General features: G+C 38.9%; 1 protein-coding gene across 1 annotated transcript; it reads left to right on the top strand.

Annotated features, from left to right (window-relative positions):
• Window positions 1–1,061: 1,061 nt before the first annotated feature.
• On the top strand, window positions 1,062–22,453 carry CUNH12orf54 (chromosome unknown C12orf54 homolog). Its single transcript, XM_008063933.1, has 8 exons — window positions 1,062–1,176; window positions 6,057–6,087; window positions 6,585–6,623; window positions 15,153–15,185; window positions 16,848–16,872; window positions 19,709–19,757; window positions 20,956–21,137; window positions 22,256–22,453. Exons 1-7 carry the CDS (start codon window positions 1,112–1,114, stop codon window positions 21,095–21,097), a joined length of 384 nt encoding a protein of 127 aa, XP_008062124.1. The 5' UTR covers window positions 1,062–1,111; the 3' UTR covers window positions 21,098–21,137; window positions 22,256–22,453.
• Window positions 22,454–24,365: the final 1,912 nt, after the last annotated feature.

A 24,365-nucleotide genomic window follows, 5' to 3' on the forward strand; every position in this document is an offset into this window, starting at 1 on the left:
ATTCAACCATCTTTGCTAATCTTCCAAGTCAAAGACTTCTGAACTTCACAACAAAATCATTTCTCAGACCTGATTTGTCAGACCTGATTTTGAAATTCAAAGTAAAAAATTGAATTATTCTTCTGGGCTCACTCTTGCCAGCTCTCAGAATCAGTGGATGTCTAATGAAGAAGGAAAATTTTCCAGAAATTAAAATTAAAATTTCACAATGTTATCCCTTCATTCTATCATTATCATTTGGATTGAATGTGCCCAGGATGAGGCTGGGAGGGAGAGCAAATTGTCTCAGTTCTGTGAGATCACAGATGAGGTCACAGAATGTTGAAAAGTGCAAGGTTGACATAGAAACAGGGGATTGTGAGATGGGAGATAGTCTAGGGAGGAAGGGGTGGGGCAAGGTGTAATTTGGGGAGCCCAACCAGGTAAGTTTCTGGGCACAACTGATCTCGTTCCTGACTGGGGTTTGGAGGACGAGAAGGGTGGGAATGGGGAAAGTGAGAGAGAAAAATCTCAAAGGGTGATTTGACTCTTGTCTGGATCACTGCCTCCTAGCCCTCTTCCTATCCAAAGCACTTGAAGACTAGAGTTGACTGACCCCCAGCCTGTAGTACTACCCTTAGTTGACCATGAAAATTCTGACTATGAGGTGTGATGGGGTGGGAGTATTTGCCCATCTTGAATTCACTATACACTATTTCCCATTCTTACCTTCAAGTTCACTCTCAACTCTAGGAGCCCCTGGCCAACTCCCTGCCATCAATCTCAACCAGCTGTTAGTGTTTACATAACTTCTGTCTCTCTATTTAATCACCTACACTCTCACTGGAATTTCTGTTGATACTGACAAAGACTATAGGAAGATTTCACCTGGGGCAAATACTCCCTTCCTCTTACCCTCATTACACATATATACACACATACTCTCGCACTGCCCCATTCAAAACACAGACAGTTCCTGAACTACTGAGACATCTGTCCTGGTGGTTCTCCGTGGACAAGTGCTTTTCATTTCATCATATACCTGGCTTTTCCCCCTATTCAGTATGCCTCCCCAGGGCCTGGAGCTATCTCCATCTTAGCTCCAGAGTCCTTGGTTTCTGTCCAAGAACAAATGGCCCAGCATGCCTGCCAGGATCAAGAACAAAAGGTAAAAATGGCCTCCAATCAGCAGGAAAGGTAAGTGAGACTATTGATGATCCTCAAGTGTCCTTAGATTGGATATACCTCAAGAAAGAACTAGGGTCTCCTGTCTCCCATCTCTCTTCATTTGGCTGCACTTGCTCCTGGTTGGGGAAGATAGGAACTTTCATGTGTCCTCCTCCTCCTCCATCCCTTCCATGAAAGAGACAATAGCAAATATTAGTCATTCTAATTTAGAAAGTGGGCATCAATTACAATTCCTCTAGGAGCTGGTTGGGTATACAAGCTAGGGACATTTATTAATTTCTGGGTCTACTTTCCCTAAATCCTTCATGTTTGCTATAGTGTGAATCAAGGCCAGTCATCCCAAACCACATTTTCTTTGACCTAGAGGGGAAGGAGGACCAGAATCTGCTTCTTGGGTCTGAATATGAGACCAGGCAATAGTAGCCATAAAGTCAGAAAAAAAGGAGGGTTTGCTGTGAGCTTACAAGTCAGAAAACTTCATAAAAGAACTAGAACTTGTTTTGAGCCTTGAAATACGCAACAGGTGTTTTAAGAGTTTGTAGGAATTTAGGAAGAGAGTTAAAAGTGTCTTCTAGGAGTCTAGACTGACTATCTTATTGAAGTGCTCAGATTGGTTAACTGGATCTCAGAATGGTTAACTGAGCCAGTGAGGGATTGAGAATCCTGAAACTGGAGGAAGATGGGAACCTGCTCTATCTAAGAGTATAAATTCCATAAATTTTCTTCCAGACATCCACAAGACCCTGAGGAAAAAATGAGTAGATACTTGATCCTCATAGACATATATGAGAAAATACATAAACCACACCAAAGCCCTGGCTTCTCTGCTGTTGAACAGATGCTTTTAGATAGTGAAAGTAGACAAGACACTGTTAAAAAAAACACTAATAAAAATAATATTTACAATAAACTTAACAGTTACAAAGGCTTTCATGTAATCCTTCTCCAAACTCCTGAGATAAATATTATTCCTATAACCTCTTGTTTTATAGATAATGAAACAAATTCATACAGGCAAAAAAACTTGCCAAAAGTCCTAGAATTGAAACTTAGTGAAACTAAAATTCAAGCAAACTCCTCTGTCCTTAAGTTCCAAACTCTTCTTACTGCAATATAATTAGACTTCTGATAGCTCAGTTATAAAGCAAATGGCACACAATAACTTAAGGCTGATTTAGAAAAGTCAAAAGAAAAAAAAAAGAAAAGCCAAAATATAGGGTGAAATGAAACAGATCTGAGTTGAAATCCAAACTTTTCCAATACTATTAACTAAGCATAACAGAACCTCAGTTTGTTGCACATTAAAGTAAGCCACCCACACCTCCCTCATAGGACTATCTGGGATTATATATGTGGGTCAAAGTACTTTCTTCAGTGCCTACTTTATGGAGGTTAAAATTTCTAGCAAATTAGTAGAATTTGCTAGAATTCTATAATGAATCTCTCTCTCAATCTCTCTCTCCTCCCTCCTTCCCTCCCTCTCTCTCTGCCCTCTCTCTCTGACCCTGGCTCTCCCTCCCCTACCTTTCTGCCTCTTTTTGCCTCTGTTTCTCTGTCCACTTTCTCTCTCTGTTCTCTGTTCATACCATGGCACACACGTGCATACCCATCCAGCCCACACATACACACATAAACACATACACATACATACACACTTCCTAACCTTTTTTCCCAATGTCCTTTACCCAGTGTGTCATTATTACTCATCTCTGTTTACTAGGGTGTGTATTAAACTTAGCCAAGAGGAGAAAACTCTAGGTGAACTCTAGTTCTGTTTTATTATCTTCCCTCCACCTCCACTCCCTAGAACAGGTAAGTGGATCCCACTACCTAGAGGCATCATACTACCTGACTTTATACTGCAAAGCTATAGTAACCAAAATAGCATGGCATTGGTACAAAAACAGACATATAGAACAATGAAACAAATTAGAGAATCCCAAAATAAATTCACGTATTTAGAAATGACTAATTTTTGACATAGGCATCAAGAACATTCAGTGAGAAAGGGACAGTCTCTTAAATAAATGGTGCTAGGAAAACTAGATACTCATATGCAGAAAAATGAAAGTAGATCTTTACCTCTCACCATACACAAAACTCAACTCAAAATGGATTAAAACATACAACTAGAAGAAAGCATGGGAAAACACTTCAGGATTTTGATCTAGGCAAAGACTTTATAGCTAAGACCTGAAAATCATAGGCAACAAAAACAAAAATATGCAAATGGAACTATAATAAACTAAAAAGCTTATTCACAGAAAAGAAAACAATCAAGAAAGCAAAGAAGCAACCAATTGAATGGGAGAAAACATTTGCAAACTATTAATCTGACAAGGGACTAATATCCAGAATATACAAGAAAATCAAACAACTCAACAAATACCAAATAATCCCATTAAAAAGTGGGCAAAGAAGCAGACCTTGAACAATTATCATAATACAATAAGAAAGGAATTGGCAGTAGTGGGAAACTACCAGGGGAAGGGGGCACACCTCATCAACAAGGGAACCTGCAAAATGAACATTTGAATACCCTGAATTGTACCCCACATCTTAAAAAAATGTTTAAAAAGAAATAAGGAAGTACGCAGTTTTATCATATACCTTCATAGTGTCCCCTGGAGACCATGTTTTTTCTCCTTATTCTATTGATTTACATGATGTATTACAGTAGCCCACCTCCAGCTTTGCATTTCTGAAATAAAAACTTTTTTGTCATTTGTAATGTGCTAAAAAAAAAAAAAGTGGGCAAAGGATCTAAATAGACATTTCTCAAAAGAAGACATACAAATGGCAACAAGTATATGAAGAAATGCCCAGCATCACTGATTATCAGGAAAATTCAGATCAAAGTGACGAGATATCATCTCACCCAATTAGAATGGCTATTATCAAGGAGTCAAAAAATAACAAACGCTGGCAAGGATGAGGAGAAAAGAGAATCCTTATACACAGTTGGTGTACTGCCCATTAGTACAACCAATATGAAAAGCAATATGGAAGTTTCTTTAAAAAACTAAAAATAGAACTACCATATAATCCAGCAATCTCACTACTGGATATTTATCCAAAAAAATGAAATCAATATATCAAAGAGATACCTGCACCCCCATATTTATTGCAGCACTATTCACAATAGCCAAGATATGGAATCAAAGTATCCATCAACAGATGAATGAATAAAGAAAATGTGGTGTGTATAAACAATGGAATACAATTTAGCCATTAAAAAAATGAAATCCTGACATTTGCAGTAACATCAATAGAACTGGAAGTCATTGCATTAAGCGAAATAAGCCAGGCACAGGAAGAAAAATGTCAAATGTTCTCACCTGTGGAAGCTAAAGATGTTTGTCTCATGGAAGTAAAGAGTAGAATGATAGATACCAGATGCTGGGAAGGATGAGGGATGGGGGGATAAGATAGGTTGGTTATGGGTGCAAACATACAGTCAGATAGAAGAAATAGTGTTCAATAACACAGTAGGTTGACTAGGGTTAATAATTTATTATGTATTTTTAAGTAGCCAGAAGAGATTTGAAATGCTCCCAACAAACACACAAAAAAATAAATGTTTGATATGATAGATATCCTAGATACCCCAATTTGATCATTACACAGATGCATGTATCAAAATATCACATCTTCTTAAATATGTATAATGATTACATATCAATTAATAAAAAAGCAAGGAGTTTCAGGATAACGGATGTGACCTGTATTTGCAGTAAGGTAGCTGTCCCCAGCTTCCATGGAGAAATTTCAATCCAGCTGGCAGAGGTGTGTGCACAAACCCTCTGATATGATGGTTCCCAAGGAGATTTTCATCCTGCCATCTAAATTAATGTTCATAAAAAGTCACTTCTTAACTGGATTTCTTTAGATCATTGTCAGCTTGGGCTGAGTTTTTGCTCTCTTCTGAGTTCCCAGACTCCCAATGTGTTTACTGGCCTTTTTTAGAAAGACTTGCTGCTTCATTTTATGGCAGAAAGTATAGAAGCAGAACTCCAAGCCAGAGATGTAAGGATCTTTGGGGTCTGAAATATGATTTTCCCTCCATCACCTTATCCCCACCTTTTTTAAAAATCTCGTCTCAGTCCCTAACCCCGGGCCTCTGAAACATTTCTAGGAGGTAATGACCTACCCTTTCCACCTCCAAGTCATTACCAGTGCCCTGGCTTGCTTTGACCTGTCACTCCTAGGCAAGTTTACACATAACCAGGAGATCCAGGCTTAGTTTGCTCAGGATCCACTAGTGTGATCTCCTTTCTGCCAGTCACCTGTCTAACCCTGTATACAGCTACTCCCTCTTTCAAGTGACTCTGGCACTGATTATAGAATAAGAGTGGTATTTAGGAATAAGGGCTTCAGTTATGCTGCCAAGAATAAGCAAAATCTTTCAACTTCTTCCTCAGCCTTCCATTCCAATGCATATTCACCCCACCAGAAGTCATGAAAGAAAAGCAAAACACAATTCAGGGGAACCAAAAAAAGAAAGCAATTTCTAATTGAATGTACTTTCTTAAGAGAGGCCTGGGAAGTGCAAAAGTTAAGGGGGGTGAAGGGTAGGGACTGGACACAAATTAGTCAGGCAGGAGAATGGCAAAGTTTAAAGTTAGTGCCCAACACCTTCACTTCTATTGTTCTATGCTTTAGCATTCTCAGAGTGCTATCACAACAGCCAAGATACTAGGAAGATGAGGCAAAGTCCCTGTTTCTCACAAATCCCAGAAGGGAGATGAGAGGCAGAATCCTAGCTATCCTTCCTGAATTTTGCTATAGAAACTTCAAGAAGTCTTGTTAGGTGTGGTAGAAGAGAGTTAGGAGAAGTCATTTGCTTATGTTCTCTGCTTCTCATCAGGTTTATATCATTGTTTTTTCAGCACATCCATAGAAGAGACAATGAGACCACAGGTGGGTAAGACATCTAAATGCTCTGGTTCCTTCAGGCTCCTGGTTCCTGAGAAGAGGGGAGTAAGGCTGTGCTCAAAGAAGAGGCAGAAAACCTGCCTGGCAAAGAGCATATCTTAATGGACTAAGGCTTTTTAGTTTAGGATGCTCTTGACTGGCTGATGGGTCATTATCTACCACAACCAGGTAACACCTCCAATACCACCACCACCACCACTACACCAGATGTCTCCAGGGACAGCCAGGCTATACAGGCATTGATCAGGTGGATAAACACATGGGTCTGTTTGTTCCTGACACTCATCAGCTAGATCAAGAGATAAGCAGGAGATATGGGATGAAAATGATTCAGCAAGCGGGGTGAAAGGAGACTTTCAGCTGCCTGATTTCAGGTGTCCATCTCAATTCCAAGAAACATCTTTTATTCCAAAAGTTTCATAATGTGTCAATTCTGGAAAAATTGGAATAATGCTTCCAAGATTTGTTGCTTGTTTCTACAGGAAAGACAAGTAACCATCACCGAAACCCTGTGGGACCAGGTGAGTACAGAAGGGTCATTTTTGACTGTATAATGAGAGGTGGGAGAACCGGAGGGCTTAAGAGGAGCAGATTTCTTTTTCCTTGAGCTGTTTGTTGATTGTCGCCACGCCTCCTCTCATCTTGATCTGTTACTCATTCAGTTCAAAATCCTCAGAACTCCTCGTGTCTGTGCATCTCAGCACCTTTACCTGACACACACTTTTTTGTTTTGTTTTTTAGATTTAAGGGGTACGTGTGCAGGTTTGTTACATGGGTCTATTGTGTGATGGTGAGGTTTAAGCTCTATTAAGCCCGTCGGCCAAATGGTGAGAACGGTACCCAATGGGTAGTTTTCAACCCTTGCCCTTCTTTCTCTTTAGGAGTCCCCAGTGTCTGTTGTTCACTTCCTTACATCCTTGTGTACCCGGTGTTTAGCTCCCTCTTATACGTGAGAACATGTAGTATTCAGTGAAAACATATAGTATTCGGTTTTCTGTTTCTGTGTTAATTCACTTGGAAAAAGGGCCTCTAGTTACATCCACACTGCTGAAAAGGGCATGATTTTGTTCTTCTTTATGGCTGTGTATATGTTTCACTTTTTTTTTCTTTTCTTTTCTTTTTTTTTTTTTTTTTTTTTTGATTCAATCCACCATTGACAAGCACCTAGGCTGGTCCCATGATTTTACTCTTCTGACACCCACTTGTTGGAATCTGTCATGGGTCCTGATTGTTGAGGTCTGATTTTAAGGGTTTTCAGTGACTCCCACAAACTTGAAACACAGATTTGGTCTTTCTTACAGGTTCAGTGTGATGAAGTTGTGTTCCAGTCCCCACGGTAAAGGCTGATATGTCTGTCATTTTAGGTCAAGTCATTTTAGGTCAAGATAAACACCTTAATTGAGCAATAAAAAAATAAACAAAATTACATTAAATCCAGCCATTATTGGACATCAGCCACCATAAGCCGTCCTCCCAAAAGGATATCATTCCTTCTTTTGAGACTCTCAGCTGAGCAGGGAAGAAAGACTTATAAACAAAGAATTCCAGTGCAGTTTGGAAAGTATTTTACCAAGAATATGAACAAAGAGCCTGGAGCGCAAGGAAGGAACTATTCCTGTTTCCCATAGCAATGCAAAAATGCATTGAATACTTAGTGGTTTGCCTCTATTTTAAGTGCTTTAAACTTATTAATTCTTAATTCTCACAAAAGTCTTTGCAGATAGATACTCTTAGTATCATTGGTCTCATTTTACAGAGGAGGCATGGAGAGATTAATCTCTCATATAACCACTGAATCTTTGTACTGACATTTGAAGGCAGTTTAGCTCAAGAGCTGAGATTCTTACCCATTATGCCATACTGCCTCTCAACTCAGATTTTTCTTCTATTTGTTTTTTATTAGCAGTAGTAGCAGTAACTTAAAGATATACAGAACTGTCCAGGAAATAATACAACAAGCACAGATGTTTCTTGCATTCAGAATTAACTGTTACCATTGTTACATTTGCTCTAAAGTTCTTTTAGAAAATGTAAAGAATTGTATTTTCTAACTTCTGTGATGCTATGTATGACAGACAAAAATGTGGTCCCCTAAATCACCACCTTCCTCCCTCAAGGCAAACAATAAATTGAGTTTGGTGGTCATTCTTCCACCAGTTCATTTTAAAATTCACTTACTATGCATATATGAATAACATATTGAGTGAACAATATAAGCATAAAAATATATAATGTTATGTATGTGTTTCTTAAGTTACATTAAAAAAACTCATGCACTGTTCTACAACCAGCTTTTATTCACAGTATGTTTTAAAGATCTAGTATGTGGACTATGATAAATCATTTATATGCAGCATAAATATTTAATTCTATCTTTTTTATTCACATTTTTTTGTATTAGTTGCTCTGCCATGTTGGGCAACAGGATTACTTTTAATATTTTACCAGCCAGGCTCGGTGGCTTAGCCTGTAATCCCGCGCCTTTGGGAAGCTGAGGTGCGTGGATTGCCTGAGCCCATGGGTTCAAGACCTGCCTGGAAACTTGGCGAGACCTCATCTCTACAATAAATCAAAATGAGCCGGGTGTGGTAGCGCGTGCCTGTAGTTCCAGCTACTTGGAAGGCTGAGGCAGAAGGATTGCCAGAGCCCAGCAAGTCGAGGCTGTGGTGGCCGGGAGCGGCCACTGCACTCCAGTCTCCGACTCAAAAAAAAAAAAAAAAATTTACCAATACAAGCAATCCTAAGATGCATATCCTTGGGCTAATTTGCAATTGTACAAGAGTTCTCCACCAGTTGACCTTACTTGGTTTTTAAATGTTTATTACTTTAATGAGTTAAACTTTGTATCCAATTATTGCTTGTACTGGATTGCCTATAAGATAAGCCCTGCATTCTTATGCTTATTGGACAATTGTATTTCCTCTTCTGTGAACTGTTTCTTATTCCATACCCTTTAGACATATTTATACTTGTTAAGTATTTTTCATATACATGTAATTTTTGTGTATATAATAAAGATAATTTGGTTATATATAAATGCATATTTATATATAATTTGTACTAGTCCTTTGTTATTTACACTGTAAATATCTTTTTCCCAGTTTTTTCCCCAACTAACTTTTGCCACAGGGAATATTTAAATAGTAAAGTTTATCATACTTTTTCTTTGCTTGACATACTGGTAAAAAGATTATTTTCTGTTCTAATTATTTATATTTTCTTTTAATGATTTTATACTTGCAAATAATTTTTATCTGTCATTTGCTTATGAATATGATTTGAATTTTAAAATAATTATTTTCTGTGTACAGAGACAATTTTCTCAACTTTGTTTTTTGAATAGTTTTTCCCACTGATGCTACCTCTTTCATATATCAATTTCCCATATGTGCATAAGTCTGTTTCTGAACATTCTATACCAGAGTTTTTCAATTGCAGCAATATTGACATTTTGGGCCAGACAACTCTTTGTTGTGAGTGACCATTCTATACATTGTAGGATGCTCAGAAGCAGCCCAAGCCTCTACTCACTAGATAATAGTAGTAATTCTGCTTCTTGGTTGTGACACCCAAAAATGTTTCCAGACATTACCTAATATCCTCGTGGGGAAGGTAAAATCACTTCTGGCTGAGAACTCCACTGATAAAGTAATTTATTTCTATGTCAATTCTATACTATCTTACCTACTGAAATTTATTAAATGCTTTGATATTTATTAGAACAAGACCTTCTCTTATTGCTCTCAAAATTGTCTTAGCTATCCTTGGTTGTATAAATCTTAGAATCAATTTATCAAATGTCAGGAAAAATATTTTTATTTTTGTTAGAATTGCCTTCAATATATAGATTAACTTGGAAAATATGGTGCTTTTATTTCATTGAGATTATCCATTCATAGAAACTCATCTGACTTGGGGATTATATCTCATGTGTTATCATCTCTATCACACAATTTCCGGTTACCTGTATCTGGCATCCTAGAATTCACGATCCCAAAGAAGTTTTCTGTTAAAAACTTAGGCTTTTGTCACTAGAGGGGATCACAGTCAGAGAACCCATAGCAACTCCATTTCATGAACAGAAAGAAAGTGATTCTGCCTCTGGAACCGCTAAATTTACTAACAGTTGATGGCTGTTCTTAGTTCCTCCATCATAAAACAATTTTCTGAAAGATTTGGTCCCTCCAGAATAAGTAAGTCTCAAAATAAACATCCTAAAAAATAAATAACTCACAATGGAAAGTAGAGGTGTTAAGTTTCTTTCATCTGAATGCCAAATTGAGTCCACAAAAGGGTTGTTTGTTTGTTTGTTTGTTTGTTTTTGAGAAGGCAAGAGTTTATTAAGAAGACAGAAAAGCTCCTGCAGCGGGAGGGGACCCAAAAGAGGCTTGCCCCACAAAAGGTGTTTTGTGGGTTTTTTGTATAATTGCTAGTGAGTTGCTATTTCTGATAGTCACATACCAACTCACCACATTCCTTCCAGAACACTTACTTAGAACATGATTGGAATCTTATTATTAGTACAGAAAATAATTATGTTCTTCCCATTGACTATGACTGGAGGGTCCATATCAAGATGTTAGAAACCATAAAAATTGGATTTGGTTATGCATATATCATTTCAATAGCTGGAATACCATTCTGCTTCACATTATTTATAGTGGAAGATTACTTTGTCACTAGAGTATGTCTACCTGTTTTGATTTTCTTTAGGGTATTTCAATAGAGATTCCAATGAAACACAAATGCCAGATTCTCTCTGGGACCTTAGAGGTTGCCAACAAAATTTTTTAAATGCTTCAAAATGTCCTACATATTTCCAAATCTACTGACAATTATTTGAATGAGAATAATGGCTAACAGTGTTTTTTTTTTTAAGTATGCCTGAAGCTGTCCTATTCTTTCATTTAATATATTTGAAAGACTCAGACCTGCCATTTGTTGGAGAGTTCTAAAGTGTAAGAAGAAAGCAAAAGAATATGAGTCTGTATTTTGGAAGTGAGGAATTATCTTTTCTGTGGTTAAGAAAAAGACTATTTTTTTTTTCACTTCAAGGGAGCTATGCCTCAGGAATTAGATTAAATCATTTATTCTAAATTTGTTTTAAAATATCCAGTAAAAAGTGTATTCCTTGTGGAAGATAGTTTATTTATATATTCTATAATGAATGAGATTGTTAAATTCTATCAAGAAAGTGTTTTGGAATCTGAAAACTATGAGTTAAAAATGAGAAATAGGCTTATTAGATCATCATTGGAAATCTGTTGCCTTCTGTATTTTAATTAAAACAATACATGAAATGTCTTAGAATTATTAAGCCCTTTTTTTATTTTAAAGATGTGGGGTACAATTCAGGGTTAGGTATACAAATGACCATTATACTAGTACCCTTGTTGATGAGGTGTGCCCCTGTCTCCCCTGGCAGTTTCCCTCAACTGCCAACCCCACCCCCCCTCCCCTGGCAGTTTCCCACTACTGCCAATCCCTTTCTTATAGTATTATGATAATTGTTCAAGGTTTACTCATGAATGAGAACATATGGTATTCTGTTCTTTGTTTCTGTGATAGATCACTGGATAAACTAAATCCATCCAAATTGCTATGAAGTCCATACATTTGTCCCTCTTTATGGCTGCGTAATATTCCATATGTATATGTACCACATATTTTTTTATCCAGTCCAGCTTCAATGGGTAGCATTGTTGGCTCCATGTTTTTGCTATTGTAAATAGAGCTACAACAAACATGGGTGTGCAGGTCTCTTTTTGGTAGAATGACTTTAGTTTCTTTGGGTATATTCCCAATAGGGGTACTGTTAGATTATATGGAAAGTCAATTACTAGTTCTTTCAGAAATTGCCACACTGTCTTCCAAAGAGGTTGTACTAGTTTGCATTTCCACCAGCAGTGTAGAAGCATTGCTTTTTCTCCACATCCTCGCCAGTCATGTTGTTGTTTGTTTTATTAATAATGGGCCCATTCTTACTGGGGTTAAGTGGTGTCTCAATGTGGTTTTGATTTGCATTTCTCTGATGATGAGTGAGGCTGAGCACTTTTTCATGTGTCTGTTGGCTGCCCGTATATCTTTGTTTGAGAAGTGTCTATTCATGTCTTTTGCCCACTTTTTAAAGGGGCTGTTTGTTTTTTTCCTTTCAGCTCATTGGAGGTCCTTGTAGATCCTAGATGTTAGGCCTTTGTCAGATATACAATTGGTGAATAATTTTTCTCATTCTGTTGGCTGTCTCCCTGCTATCTTGATGGTTTCTTTTGCTTTGCAGAAGCTTGTCAGTTTGATGTGGTCCCACTTGTCTATCTTATCTCTTATGGTATAGGCACTTGGGATTTTGATCAGGAATTGGTTGCCCATTCCAATTTCCATAAGAATGTCTCCTGCATTTTCTAAGATTCTAATAGTTTGAAGTTTCATGTTTAGGTCTTTGATCCATTTAGAGTTAATTTTTGTGTATGGTGATATGTAGGGGTCCTGTCTCAATCTTCTGCATGTGATCAGCCAGTTTTCCCAGTACCATTTAATGAATAGATTCTCCTCTCCCCAGTGGTTGTTGTTGGAGGCTTTGTCAAAGATGAGTTGCTTGAGAAATAGAGGGTTTGCTTCCAGAATCTCTATCCTGTTCCACTGGTCTGTATGCCTGTTCTTATACCAACATCGGCTTGTAGACTTATAGTAAAGTTTGAAGTCTGGAAGTGTGATTCCTTTATTTCTTTTGCTAAGGATTGTTTTGGCTATTCTTGGTCATTTATGTTTCCATATGAATTTCTGTATTGTTATTTCCAGGTCTGAGAAGAATGATGTTGGTAATTTAATGGGTATTGCACTGAATCTGTAGATTGCCTGTGGTAGGATGGACATCTTAACCATGTTGATTCATTCTACCCATGAGCATGGAATATTTTTCCAATTAAGCCATGTTTTTAAAGTAGACTTAAATTTAATGAATTTGTGAGTAGCTTCCTCTAATTCTATAAAAGTTGGCATCTTATTCACCTTGACAAAATGTCCTTGGTTTCTCAGCCATCTGAAAATGACACTCAAGGTGGCCAGTCCTCAAATATAAAAATGTCAGGTTTCACTTTATTTATTTAGTTATTTAGTTATTTATTGAGTCAGAGTCTCCCTCTGTCACCCAGGCTGGAATGCAGTGGCTTGCTGCTCATGACCAATGCAGCCTCGACCTGCTGGGTTCAGGCAATCCTTTCACATCAGCCTTCCAAGTAGTTGGGACTACAGGTGCACACTACTATGCCTGGCAAATTTTTTATTTATTGTAGAGATGAGATCTCGCCAAGTTGCCCAGGCTGGTCTCAAACTCCCGGGCTCAGGCAATCCTCTCACCTTGGCCTCCTTAAGTGCTGAGATTATAGGCATGAACCACCACACCCGGCCTTCACTTTACATTTTAATGGCATATGAGTGCAGAAGCTAGTTACGCTCATAAGATAGCCATGGCAGACAGCTGTGAACTTTCATTGAATACAAGACATTTATTTACATAGAGTTTCTAAGAGGCCTTGCCACAAATATCAGCTACTTCAACACCTCACTCTAAACATTCTAGCTGCATATACATTTAAACCCTTGGATAGAAATGAGAGTTATATCTTAAACTTTTTTTTTTTTTTTACATCTTCCTGTATACTTTTATTTCTAGATTACTTATTTTTTGAACTGAAGTCTCACTCAGGCTGGAGTGCATTGGCATGCTCACAGTCATTGCAGCCTCAACCTGCTGAGTTTAGGCAATCCTTCCACCTCAACCTTCCAAGTAGCTGGAACTATAGATGTACACCACCATGTCCAGCTAATTTTTTTGTGTGATTTATTATAGAGACAAGGTCTCACCAAGTTGCCCAGGCTGGTCTCGAACTCCAGAGCTCAGGCAATCCTCTCGCCTTGGCCTCCCAAAGTGCTGGGATTACAGTCTGAGCCACCACGTCTGGCCATTTTTTATCACATTTGAATTTATAGTGTTAGTTTCTCATATGGAACCCAGCAGAAAAATACTGTTAATTAAATTAATAACTATGGCATTTTTATTAAAAATGAATAAAGTTCTCCAAAGCCTCTCCTGTCAACCCCCACTGTACAATATTATATAAAATGAGTAATGTGATCAACTTTTTTCACTCTCTGTGGTTTTCAGTGACTCTTCCTATATGTTTTACATAAGGAAATAATCTTCTTAATTATATTGCTGTACATTAGCATAACTATTTCATGTTCTTACACTTATTATATTAGCTAAAGAGATAGCTGCTTGTGTAAGGATTGGAAGACCATCCTGTTGAGAATTAATAAATAATCAGCTACATATAACAAAGAGTTGCTGTGAGGCAACAAATTGATAATTGGCACATTCTACCCCTTTGACTATTCCTCTTCCATATGAGACCTCATACACAAATTGAAACCCCTGAATGTCTACAAAAACTATATTTCCACCAAACAAGAGACTGCTATCTGTCTTTAAATTATCACATTTTTCTCCCAAATGAAGCAACCAGAGTTCCAGTAGTCATAGTATCCCACCCATGGCTAAGTGATACAGAAGGTATATATTTGGTTTTATATAAGAAACTGCCAGTTTTTCCAAAGTGATCATTCAATTTTGCATTCCCTCCAACAATGTATGAAAGCTCCAGCTGTTCTATATCTTCACCAACATTTCATATTGTTCTCCAGTGTATTATAGCCAAAACACAAATATTTTAATACCTATGCTTAGCTTCAGAACAAGGACCAATTAAACAGAAATGAAATAGAATAGTGGGTTTTATTATAGGCTTCATGCACAGCCCAGTCCTCTTTAAATACCTTACTCTGTTGCCCCCATTTACCATATGGAGGAATGGAGGCCCAGATATATATGTGGAGTAGAAGTCTAGCCTTAGCTAGAAAGCCACAGTCTTGACAATCACACTCTACAGACTGATGGCTGGGATGTTAGATAACTTACTATTATATATAAAATCCCTTTGTAATAAAATAATAGTGTACAATATTAATTTTTCTATATTTTTGTCTTCTATCAGGTCCTGACAGCTTTTAAGGATATACAAAAGGAGGTAAGATTAAATTTTGATTCTCTGAATTCCTTGCTTCCATTTTATTCCTTACCCTACCGAGATGTTGACTGTGACCAAAGTTTTAACTTCATTTATTTATTTAGTGGTTTCTCTCTTTAAAGAGTAACACTGATTTGTCAGCCCAGGTAGGTAAGGTAAGAAGATGCCTAACAATTCCATTGAGGAAATGTGATAAAATAGAGACAAAATTGTATCTGCCAGAACTGCTCTCAGCAAGAATACCCTGTGTGGTTATATGAAATGCTGATGAGTGATTGAGTTATTCATGATTGGGTTATTAGGTGAGTATGTCTATTAACTGCAGGGAAGAGCAAGAGACCCGGGCTAAACTTTTTGGTAAATAAAAATAAACCGTCTTCCCCATGCAGATTTTAGTTTCTTTTCAAAGCATTGATCAAATATTTAAACAATATGGTCAAGCATGCACATACTATTGGCCTGCCCCTGATAATGAGTTATATAGTAGCTTGCTTAAGGTGCTGATGTGTCTTTGTCCTGTCAAGTCCACTGTGATATCTTCTTTTCTTTGTATTTAATTTTTGTTAGAGTAGAGAGCAATAGACACTATCTACATAATTACTTATTAACAGACTATAGACTATAAACTAGAGTGACTGTAAACATAGAAAAATACATAACCTAGGACAAATGCAAATATCATAAAACCAGAACAAATGGGAAACTTCTGTACAGATTTCTTAACTTTTGTTCCTCTGGATAAAGATATAATTTCATTAAAATTAGAGGCACAAAGTAGTGGCTCAAGCCTGTAATCCCAGCACTTTGAGAGGCCAAGGCTAGAGGATTGCCTAAGCTGAGGGTTTCAAGACCAGCCGGGGAACTTGGCGAGACCTCATCTGCACAGTAAAGCAAAAAGTAGCCAGGCATGGTGACACATGCCTGTAGTTCCAGCTACTTGGAAAACTGAAGCAGAAGGATCACCTGAACCCATCAGGTCGAGGCTGCGGTACCCGTGAGCATGCCACTGCACTCCAGCCTGGGCAACAGAGTGAAACTCCAACTCAAAAAAAAATAAAATGTGGCTTTATTTTCCTGATTTGGCAATCATAAGCCCCAGCATTAAAGCATTCTAATATAGAAAAACCATTAAGTTGGCTCATGTAAGCTCAGAGGACCCAAAGGGTGTCATCAGCAGCTATTACTCCAGGGTAAGTACAAATTTTTTAAAAGATTCTTTACCATTTCTTAAAGATCACTACAGATAACCACTGGAGACAATTAGGAGGATGAAAGTTCCCAGGAAAGGCATAACAGAAAGTCCAGAAAGAATAAAAGAGATGAGGCCATGGTATGAGTAGTTATAACTGTAAATAACGAATTGTGTGTCTCCCACCTCTAAAGAGGCCATAGTTTGCTGTTATTTATGTTTTCATTCATTATTCAAAAAACATTTATTGAGCATATGTTGTACAGAGGGCATTACCTAAAGTGGTTTGATGTGAGAGTTACAAAGACAATATAAATTTTCTTCCAGGAAACTTGGAATTTAGTTCCAAGTAGCCCATATTTTCCAAACAGACAGCAACCCTACATTACACCAAGCTATAGATGATACACTGAAGGTTCAGAGAAGACCAGCCACCTCAGACTCTAACCTTCTCAATTCTCATTATTTTTCAGCTGCAAAAAGATGCTCGGGTTCGAGGTAAAAGAGAAGTCTATCAAGGTTTGGATTAAAAAAATAAGGGAGGGGATTGGGGAGGGAATAAGGAGGGGTTCATCCCAAAGTTTCATCTTAGGATCTTCTGTTTGGCTTAGAGCTGCAGATCAGATCCTTTCTTCCTTTCCCCCTTTAACCAAACTGGGAGTTTGATTTCCTTAAAGCATCCATGAGCACTGTTAGTCTCTCCTCTGTACAACATAGTTACCTCATGTCTTAATAAACTCAGGCTGCTGTAACAGCATACCAAAGATTCGGTGACTTATAAACAACAGAAATGTATTTCTTGCAGTTCTGGAGACTGGGCTGTCCAAGATCAAGGTGACAGTAGATTCGGTGTCTGGTGAGGAGCTGCTTTCTAGTTCATAAACAGCCATCTTTTTCACTATGTTCTCACATAGAGGAAGAAGCAAGGGAGTTATCTGGGTTCTCTTTAATAGGGCATTAATTTCATTCATGAGAGCAGAGCCTAATTCATGAGGTGACCCAATCACCTCCCAAAGGCTCCACACATTAATATCATTGCATTGGGGATTTGGTTTTAATATGTGAATTTGGAGGGGACACAAGTATTCAGTCTATAGCACATAGACAGGGATGGAATAGTCTCCTTCTCCCTTGGAATGGCTGTTGAGGGACTGAGGACAATCGTAGCTTGTCAGTCGAGGAGAAACAGCAAGCACAGAGGGGAGCCCCTTCCCAGGGCTGGCATAAAGATGAAATAGCAGGGAAGTCAGAGTGGAATGATTATTCAGGGTGATCAAGGTATAGTTCTCAAATGCCCAGATGCAAATTCTAGCATTTCAGGAAAATACTCAAAATACCCAGGAGCCTAGAGTTATAGCATAAAAGCTGTATCTGGAGCACGTTCCTCCACTCATTCAAGAAAGAGCTTATAAATCAGGGCTCTTTGAGCTTTTGCATATATATAGATCACCTGAGTCCCTTGATAGAAAATAGATTCTTATGCAGTAGATCTAGGATGGGCTTGGGATTCTGGGATTCTCTATGTCTAACAGGCTTTGCTTGTCAAGGATATGTATGACTGAGCCCAAAGAGAGAGCCTCTAATGTCAGAATGAAATAAGGTTTAATTCAGGGTCGCCTGTGCCCCATGGAAGGGTTGAAGAGACTTCAGCTGTGAGCACAAGTGGCAGAGAGAAGATGTTCTAAAGGAGATTCTGACTACTCTTGGGATTGCTCTGACACTGGAACCCCTCTCTGCCTTCGTAGGCCCTCCAAAAAACAGAGTTCATAAAACTACAATTATAGGGATCTTTAAGTACAGACAGTCCAGAGAAGAACAGTTCTGATAGTTCCCCAACCTGGCCAATCACCTCCACTACTGAATAAGGAACCATAGAAGGGGGACACAAAAAACCCCAGAATGTATTTATTTAAATTGTGTATTTTGTCTTACATGTTTAAACTTCAGTCACCTTCAAAGTACTCTCCGTTTGATGCAATGCAGCTATCAAGACACTTTTTCAACTGCCCAAAACAGTTTTTGGGCTTGTCAGTTCTGATATATTTTAGTGTTTCTGTCATTTTTGTTTCACCTCTCCCACACTGGCAAAATATTTCCCTTTGAGGACTTTTTTCATTCGGAGAAACAAAACCAAAAAAAGTTCTCAGGGCAAGGTCGGTGAATAGAGAGGGTGGGTCATGGAAGTCATGCCATGTTTGGTCAAAAATTGCTGAACACTCAACGCGGTGTGGGCAGGTGTGCTCGTAAATCACCCATCATGAAATGAGCAAACACGTTGAAAGAATCTCCAAAAAGAATGTCAGTGAAGCCAGGCGTGGTAGCTCACACCTGTAATCCCAGCACTTTGGGAGGTGGAAGCAAGGGGGTCGCCTGAGCCCAGGGGTTCGAGACCAGCCTGGGCAACTTGGCAACACTTCATCTCTACAATAAACCAAAAACAATTATCTGGGTATGGTGGTGCGTGCCTATAGTTTAAGCCACTTAGAAGGCTGAGGTGGAAGAATCACAGGAGCCCAGCAGGTCGAGGCTTCAGTGGCTGCAAGTTTATCACTACAACAGAGACTCCGACTCAAAAAAAGAAAAAATGCAGCCTCTCACAACAACGCTAGCTGGTACACTGATGCTGATGGGTTCCTAGAACACTTACCTAGCAGGAGAAGCCTGTGTTACAAGAAGCCTGCCTTCCAAAAAATGATTCCAAGTTTTTTTGGGGTCCCCTCATATATGGCCTGTGGGATCCAGAGGATCATGAGATACTTTTCTTGAATGTTGATCCTTAAAGGTCAAAAGATTTAAAAGGGTCAAGTTTACCTCTGCTTGGAGGGGGCTCTTCTTTATCTAAGGAAGCCTGATTCCCAAAGAGGTCACTCAGGGCCCTGGAAACACTCACCAAACTACCTAGGCTGTAAAAACAGATTTTTGCTGATGTTGCTTTTCTGCCTCCTGAGATAAGGGAAGGGAGGGTGAAATACAGGGAGAGATGAAAAAATTCATGTCTCAGCGTACCCATTTTTCATACCAAAAAATGGAGATGAGAAGTGAGAAACAGGGACTTGTTCCAGTGGGGTGCCCTGGGACTGAAGCACTTGCTAACTCTTCAGTTCCCAGCCCTGACTTAGCAGAGCTCCAATGAGCATGATTCTCCATGCTTCACAAGTGGCCAGACTCCTGGTGCCACATTCTGTAACTGCCTCTCTGACAAGGTCCTCAGTGTCCCCACAAGTCTGGCTCCTCCCACTTTGGCCATACTCCAAACTAGGGATGTGAGCTAAGCAATTCGGGAGACATGTCCAGACCCCTATAACAGAATGATTCCTTTCTGTGTCCACCTCAGGGATGAGCAACTGCTCCGTGACTCCCATGTCATCTGCACGCAGAACTAGGTAAGTGACCGTATTCTTGAAGTCCCCAAGAGAGATGACATCCACCTGAATATGAGTGTGACAGCCAGAATTATAGCTAGTTCTGAGCCTTGAGCCTTCAGAAGTGTGTACTTCCAACACACATCTCTTCTAAAGGGGAAAAAGTGTACATCTCTACAGAGCCATGGCTTTCTCCTCCATTCTCAGCCCCATCTTAGAAGTCCCTGGAATCTCAGGGTTGGTCCTGAACCTCATCATAACAGATTTTGGGAAATTCTCTTAATTCAGTTAAGAGTATAAGAGAACATAGAAAGGATGACAAGGGAAAGAAAGTCACAAAGAAGGAGTGAAGAATCAGTACAGATTTAGAAGAAAAAAAATGAACAAAAGTGTGAGAGTCCAATGCCCTAACATTGAGAGATATCCATTTCTATTCCATAAGAACAAAATGAGGAGTAAAAAGATCAGGCTATCATACCACAGATTTAATTTAGACACAAGGAAAGACTTTCCAATAAAGCAACTGAGAAACAGGGGACTAGGCAATCAAAAATGGCAGCACCGTATTCTTCAGAGGATTTTTGAAAATCTGATTTTTTTTAAAAAATCAGTTTGACATGCTCCAGGTATGGTCCTGCCTAAGCCAGGAAATGGAAGAGGTTTACTCCCTAGATCCCTGTTTGAACAGAATTTGTCCCTATCTCAGAAAATTGGTTCTTATAAAATAAAGCTATTCCTTTAAAATTTGGTTCTTATAAAATAAAGCCATTCCTTTAAAGAGACAGATCATTATAGTCTAATTTACTCAGTGCTGAAAAACCATGGATGGAATAACTGAAAGGGGAGCTCATATTTACGTAAATTCTAAAGGTAGTTATTGTAAACCCTTTTCATATAAGGAGCACTTTTAATTATTCAAAACGCTTTCAGACATATGACCTTACTTAATGTTAACTTTACTATTCCTCTGAGGCAAGCAGGAGGAATTTTCCTAATTAGGAAAAAATAGTTTATGGCACTTCATCTCCTAAAACCCAACAAGGGCTTTTTCCAGTGGACCACATGTTCATCAGGCAATTGCATCTCCAATAGCCAACGATGTCCATTCCTTATGGAGTGTGAAAACAAAATTCCTAAGGACAGTGGAGGCCAGGGAGAAAGCCCAAAGAGTGGAATCTCTTTTATGCATATATCTACAACCTCCTCTTACTTGGTACAGAAACATCAGCTCTCCAGATTTCTGGATGACTCCAAAGTTAAGAAGATCACAGTTCAGCACTGGAGAGCAGCCATCAGCAGCCAGTGCCCACAACCTGAAGACACAGCTCCCTGACCAATCAGCTTACTACCCTAGACCCTAATTCTATAATCAAGGAAGAAGGACTTCTCTGCTTCTGCCAGGTGTTTTACCTAGGCGGCCTTTCCCCCAGGCTCCACCCTACCCATCCTGTTGTAGTCAGGAATTCAGATCTTATAGGTCATCATCCCAACATGGCAGAGTAGCCCCCTCCACCACCAAGCAGGTGCAATCGATACAAGAGACAATGGGATGAGAGGGTGGACGGGTGAAGGCAGAGCTAGACCAGGTTCTTTTGGTCTCTGGTGATCAAGACAAAGAGCCAAACAGAGTGCATCAAGTGTGAATGGTTCTGTACAAGAAGTTTTCAGGAATCAGAGAGGGACAAGTGTGCAAGAGAGAGATGGAAAGGTGGAAAGTTTAAAAACATACTAATAAACATAAGGCCCATGATTCCCTTCTGGAAAGTGCTCTGGAAACTTACACTATTTGGAAGGTTTAATTCAGTATCAAGAGTCAAACACAATACATCCAAGTCACTGCTTAAGTGACAGGCTAGTTCCTCAATCCTTTTCACACTCCTGTTTCTCAGCACATCTGACACCTAACCCCACATGGAGTAGAAAACTATCTCAGATGCTCACCCTGTGGCATGGACTATACTAGCCACACCCTCTATCTGGCCTTTTCTAGGGCTCATTGGAAATTCCTTTTTAAGACAGGGTCTGAGTTATAGGTGATGGAGAAAATTGGTCTCATCTGCTTGTGTCTAAGTATAATGACTCTATGTATTTTCTTGAATCATCCCCTTTCAAATATTTTATCCTGCTTCATAAATCATCAAAATTCACAAAATATTCCAATATCTTATCATTACAATGACATCTTTCTGAAAGAACACATACACTCACAAAACCTCTGCCATCACCTTAACACCCAGTTTGGGTTCAAGCATTAAGGCTGGAAGTTTCCTTCCTCTTGTGTAACATGGACTGCAAGTGTAAGATAGCAAAGATTCTGAAGTGGAAAATAAATAGAGTAGTATGGTCTACAACCAATGCATCTCATCCCTCTGTTCCTGTTAAATGTCTTGGGATGGGGTGTGAGGGTAGGAGCATAACCACGAGGATTGCTTTTACTTTCAGGGTCACCTGCCTAGAAAACTAGCAGGGAGGAGAATAAATTTCTTTTATTCCCATCCATGTGATTGTGAAATCCAGAGCACAGCTCCAGTTGCCTGAAAGAGAGAAAATATTAGGCAGACATCATCAATGAACCAGGAAAAGAGAGTGATGCCCATGGGTGGAGATGCCAGGGTCCATGGCTGCAGCTGGGAACTTGGAAATCAAGTGAGACCCAAACACATTCCAACTGCCAAGAAAAGAAACCAGCAAACAAACAACTGATGAAATAAATGTGATATAAAAGACATTGTCCTCTTGGTTTTTTCTGGATTGTGGTATGAAGTGAGCAAATTTCCAAGTAGAATGTTGTATTTGGTTCAGAGAACAGCACTGTAGACTGAAAGAAGACTTTCATTATAAATTATAAACTCATTCTGACTTTGTGTTGGGAGCCGGCCACAGAGGCCCACTGAGCATTAGGGATCAGGGAGGGCCGTGGACCCCGAGACCACTAGGATGTGTTCGGGAGCCGTTGACCCCATTTTCCTCCTTCTTTTACCATGTAGCACAAGTAACCTAAAGGAACTCTGCTGATCTAAGCTGAAGGCTCTGTGACTGTGGCAGGCATGGCTCACTCTAGACACCCATTGTTCCTGTTTCCCATAAACTGTGGTTTCGGCTTAGGTATTAGATATAATTCAAACTCAGGTCACATTTGGAAGCCTTTTACATGGTACAAGTCTCTTTATAAGATTTTAAAGTATATTTGTAGAATTAGTATATACTTATGGAGAGCTGTTTTCGGCTTTTCAATGGTATAGATGATTATCAAGAGTTATCAGAAATGGCCCAACACAAACTTTGGGCCGGGCCACATTCCTGAGGGCCCAGCGCATACTTTGGACTGGGCTGCATTCTTTTAGGCCAGATTTAGCTACAGTTAGTGTAGGGTTTTTCTACCTGTTATAGAAATTGAATTTATTTTATTCATAGAAAGTATTGTAGAATAGGTCATGCTAATGTCAGGGAATCATGTTAGTTCAAGCATGACCAATCATGATATTTTGAGGTTTAATAAGAATACAGTTATCTTTAGAAATTTCATTGTCTCCATTTTCTACTACTGTGGTTTTGGCCTTAGTACATTTACAGTTTATATTTGGGTTTTATTTTTAGAAGCTTTGCTGCTGATGATCAGCCTTATATATTAGGATTAGGAATTAGAAACTTTCATAGAAATTAGGATAGATATATAGGACTTTAGTCATTTTGTTAAGAGATTGTAGTCTATTGTCCCAAAAAGTGACCCACCATGAACCTTGGACTGGGCCACATCCTATAGAGCCCAGCGTGATCTTTGGACTGGGCCACATTCTTTAGGAATTGGCTTAAGCTATCATTAAGAGCTTCCGTAGCATTGTGTAAGCAGTATTAGCATAGAATAGAAAGGTAATAAAGTTTAAGTTAGTCATCATGGGTATTGTGTGAGCTTTAGAAGTTATTGATTATCAAAACAGCATTAGGCTAGTAGGGATTATTGCACTGCTTTTGAAGAGCATTAACTAGCAAAGGGAACAATAAGACAATCTTGGAGTTTGTCCCTCCTCATAACTAAGAAAACATCTGGTGGGTGGGGGATGCCCCTCCTGCACCTGGCTTTGTGTTCACGTGAAAGACTTGTGAGACTGTCTGTCTAAAATTTGGAGATAAATACCTGCTGTAACTTTCAATAAATGGTTTCTGCTCATTTCACTGAACAGTTGTCCACTTTCTTTCTTTCTCTTTCTTCCTCTTTACATCTATCCTTACATCTTTCTTTCTTTTAATATCTGTCCCTACAGATTCACCGACGCCACCACATCTTCCGAGAGACTCCCCAAAACTTGCAGGGGCTGGCCCCCTGCAACTTCATCTAACTCATTCTTTTTTGTAAGCCTCAGTATCTTCTGCCATAAAAGAAGTGTTACTAGAAAATAATGGGGGGAAAAGAAAAGAATGAAGGCAACTTTCATTTCTAATATCCTATCATCTAGATGATCTCACAATATGCCATACCAATATAGTTAGCCACCAGCCTGTGAAAAGGTCACCTAGTCAAAAGGTATTTCCTACAAGAAAGGACAATTTAGGATATTTGTCAAAGATGGTAACCTTTACACATGTAAATGCATGTATTACATGGCAGGTAGAGTTTTTATTTTTTTCCTT

This window comes from Carlito syrichta, unplaced genomic scaffold, assembly GCF_000164805.1.
Source record: "Carlito syrichta isolate Samal-C Ts95f unplaced genomic scaffold, Tarsius_syrichta-2.0.1 Scaffold100030, whole genome shotgun sequence".
NCBI classification, from domain to species: Eukaryota; Metazoa; Chordata; class Mammalia; order Primates; family Tarsiidae; genus Carlito; species Carlito syrichta.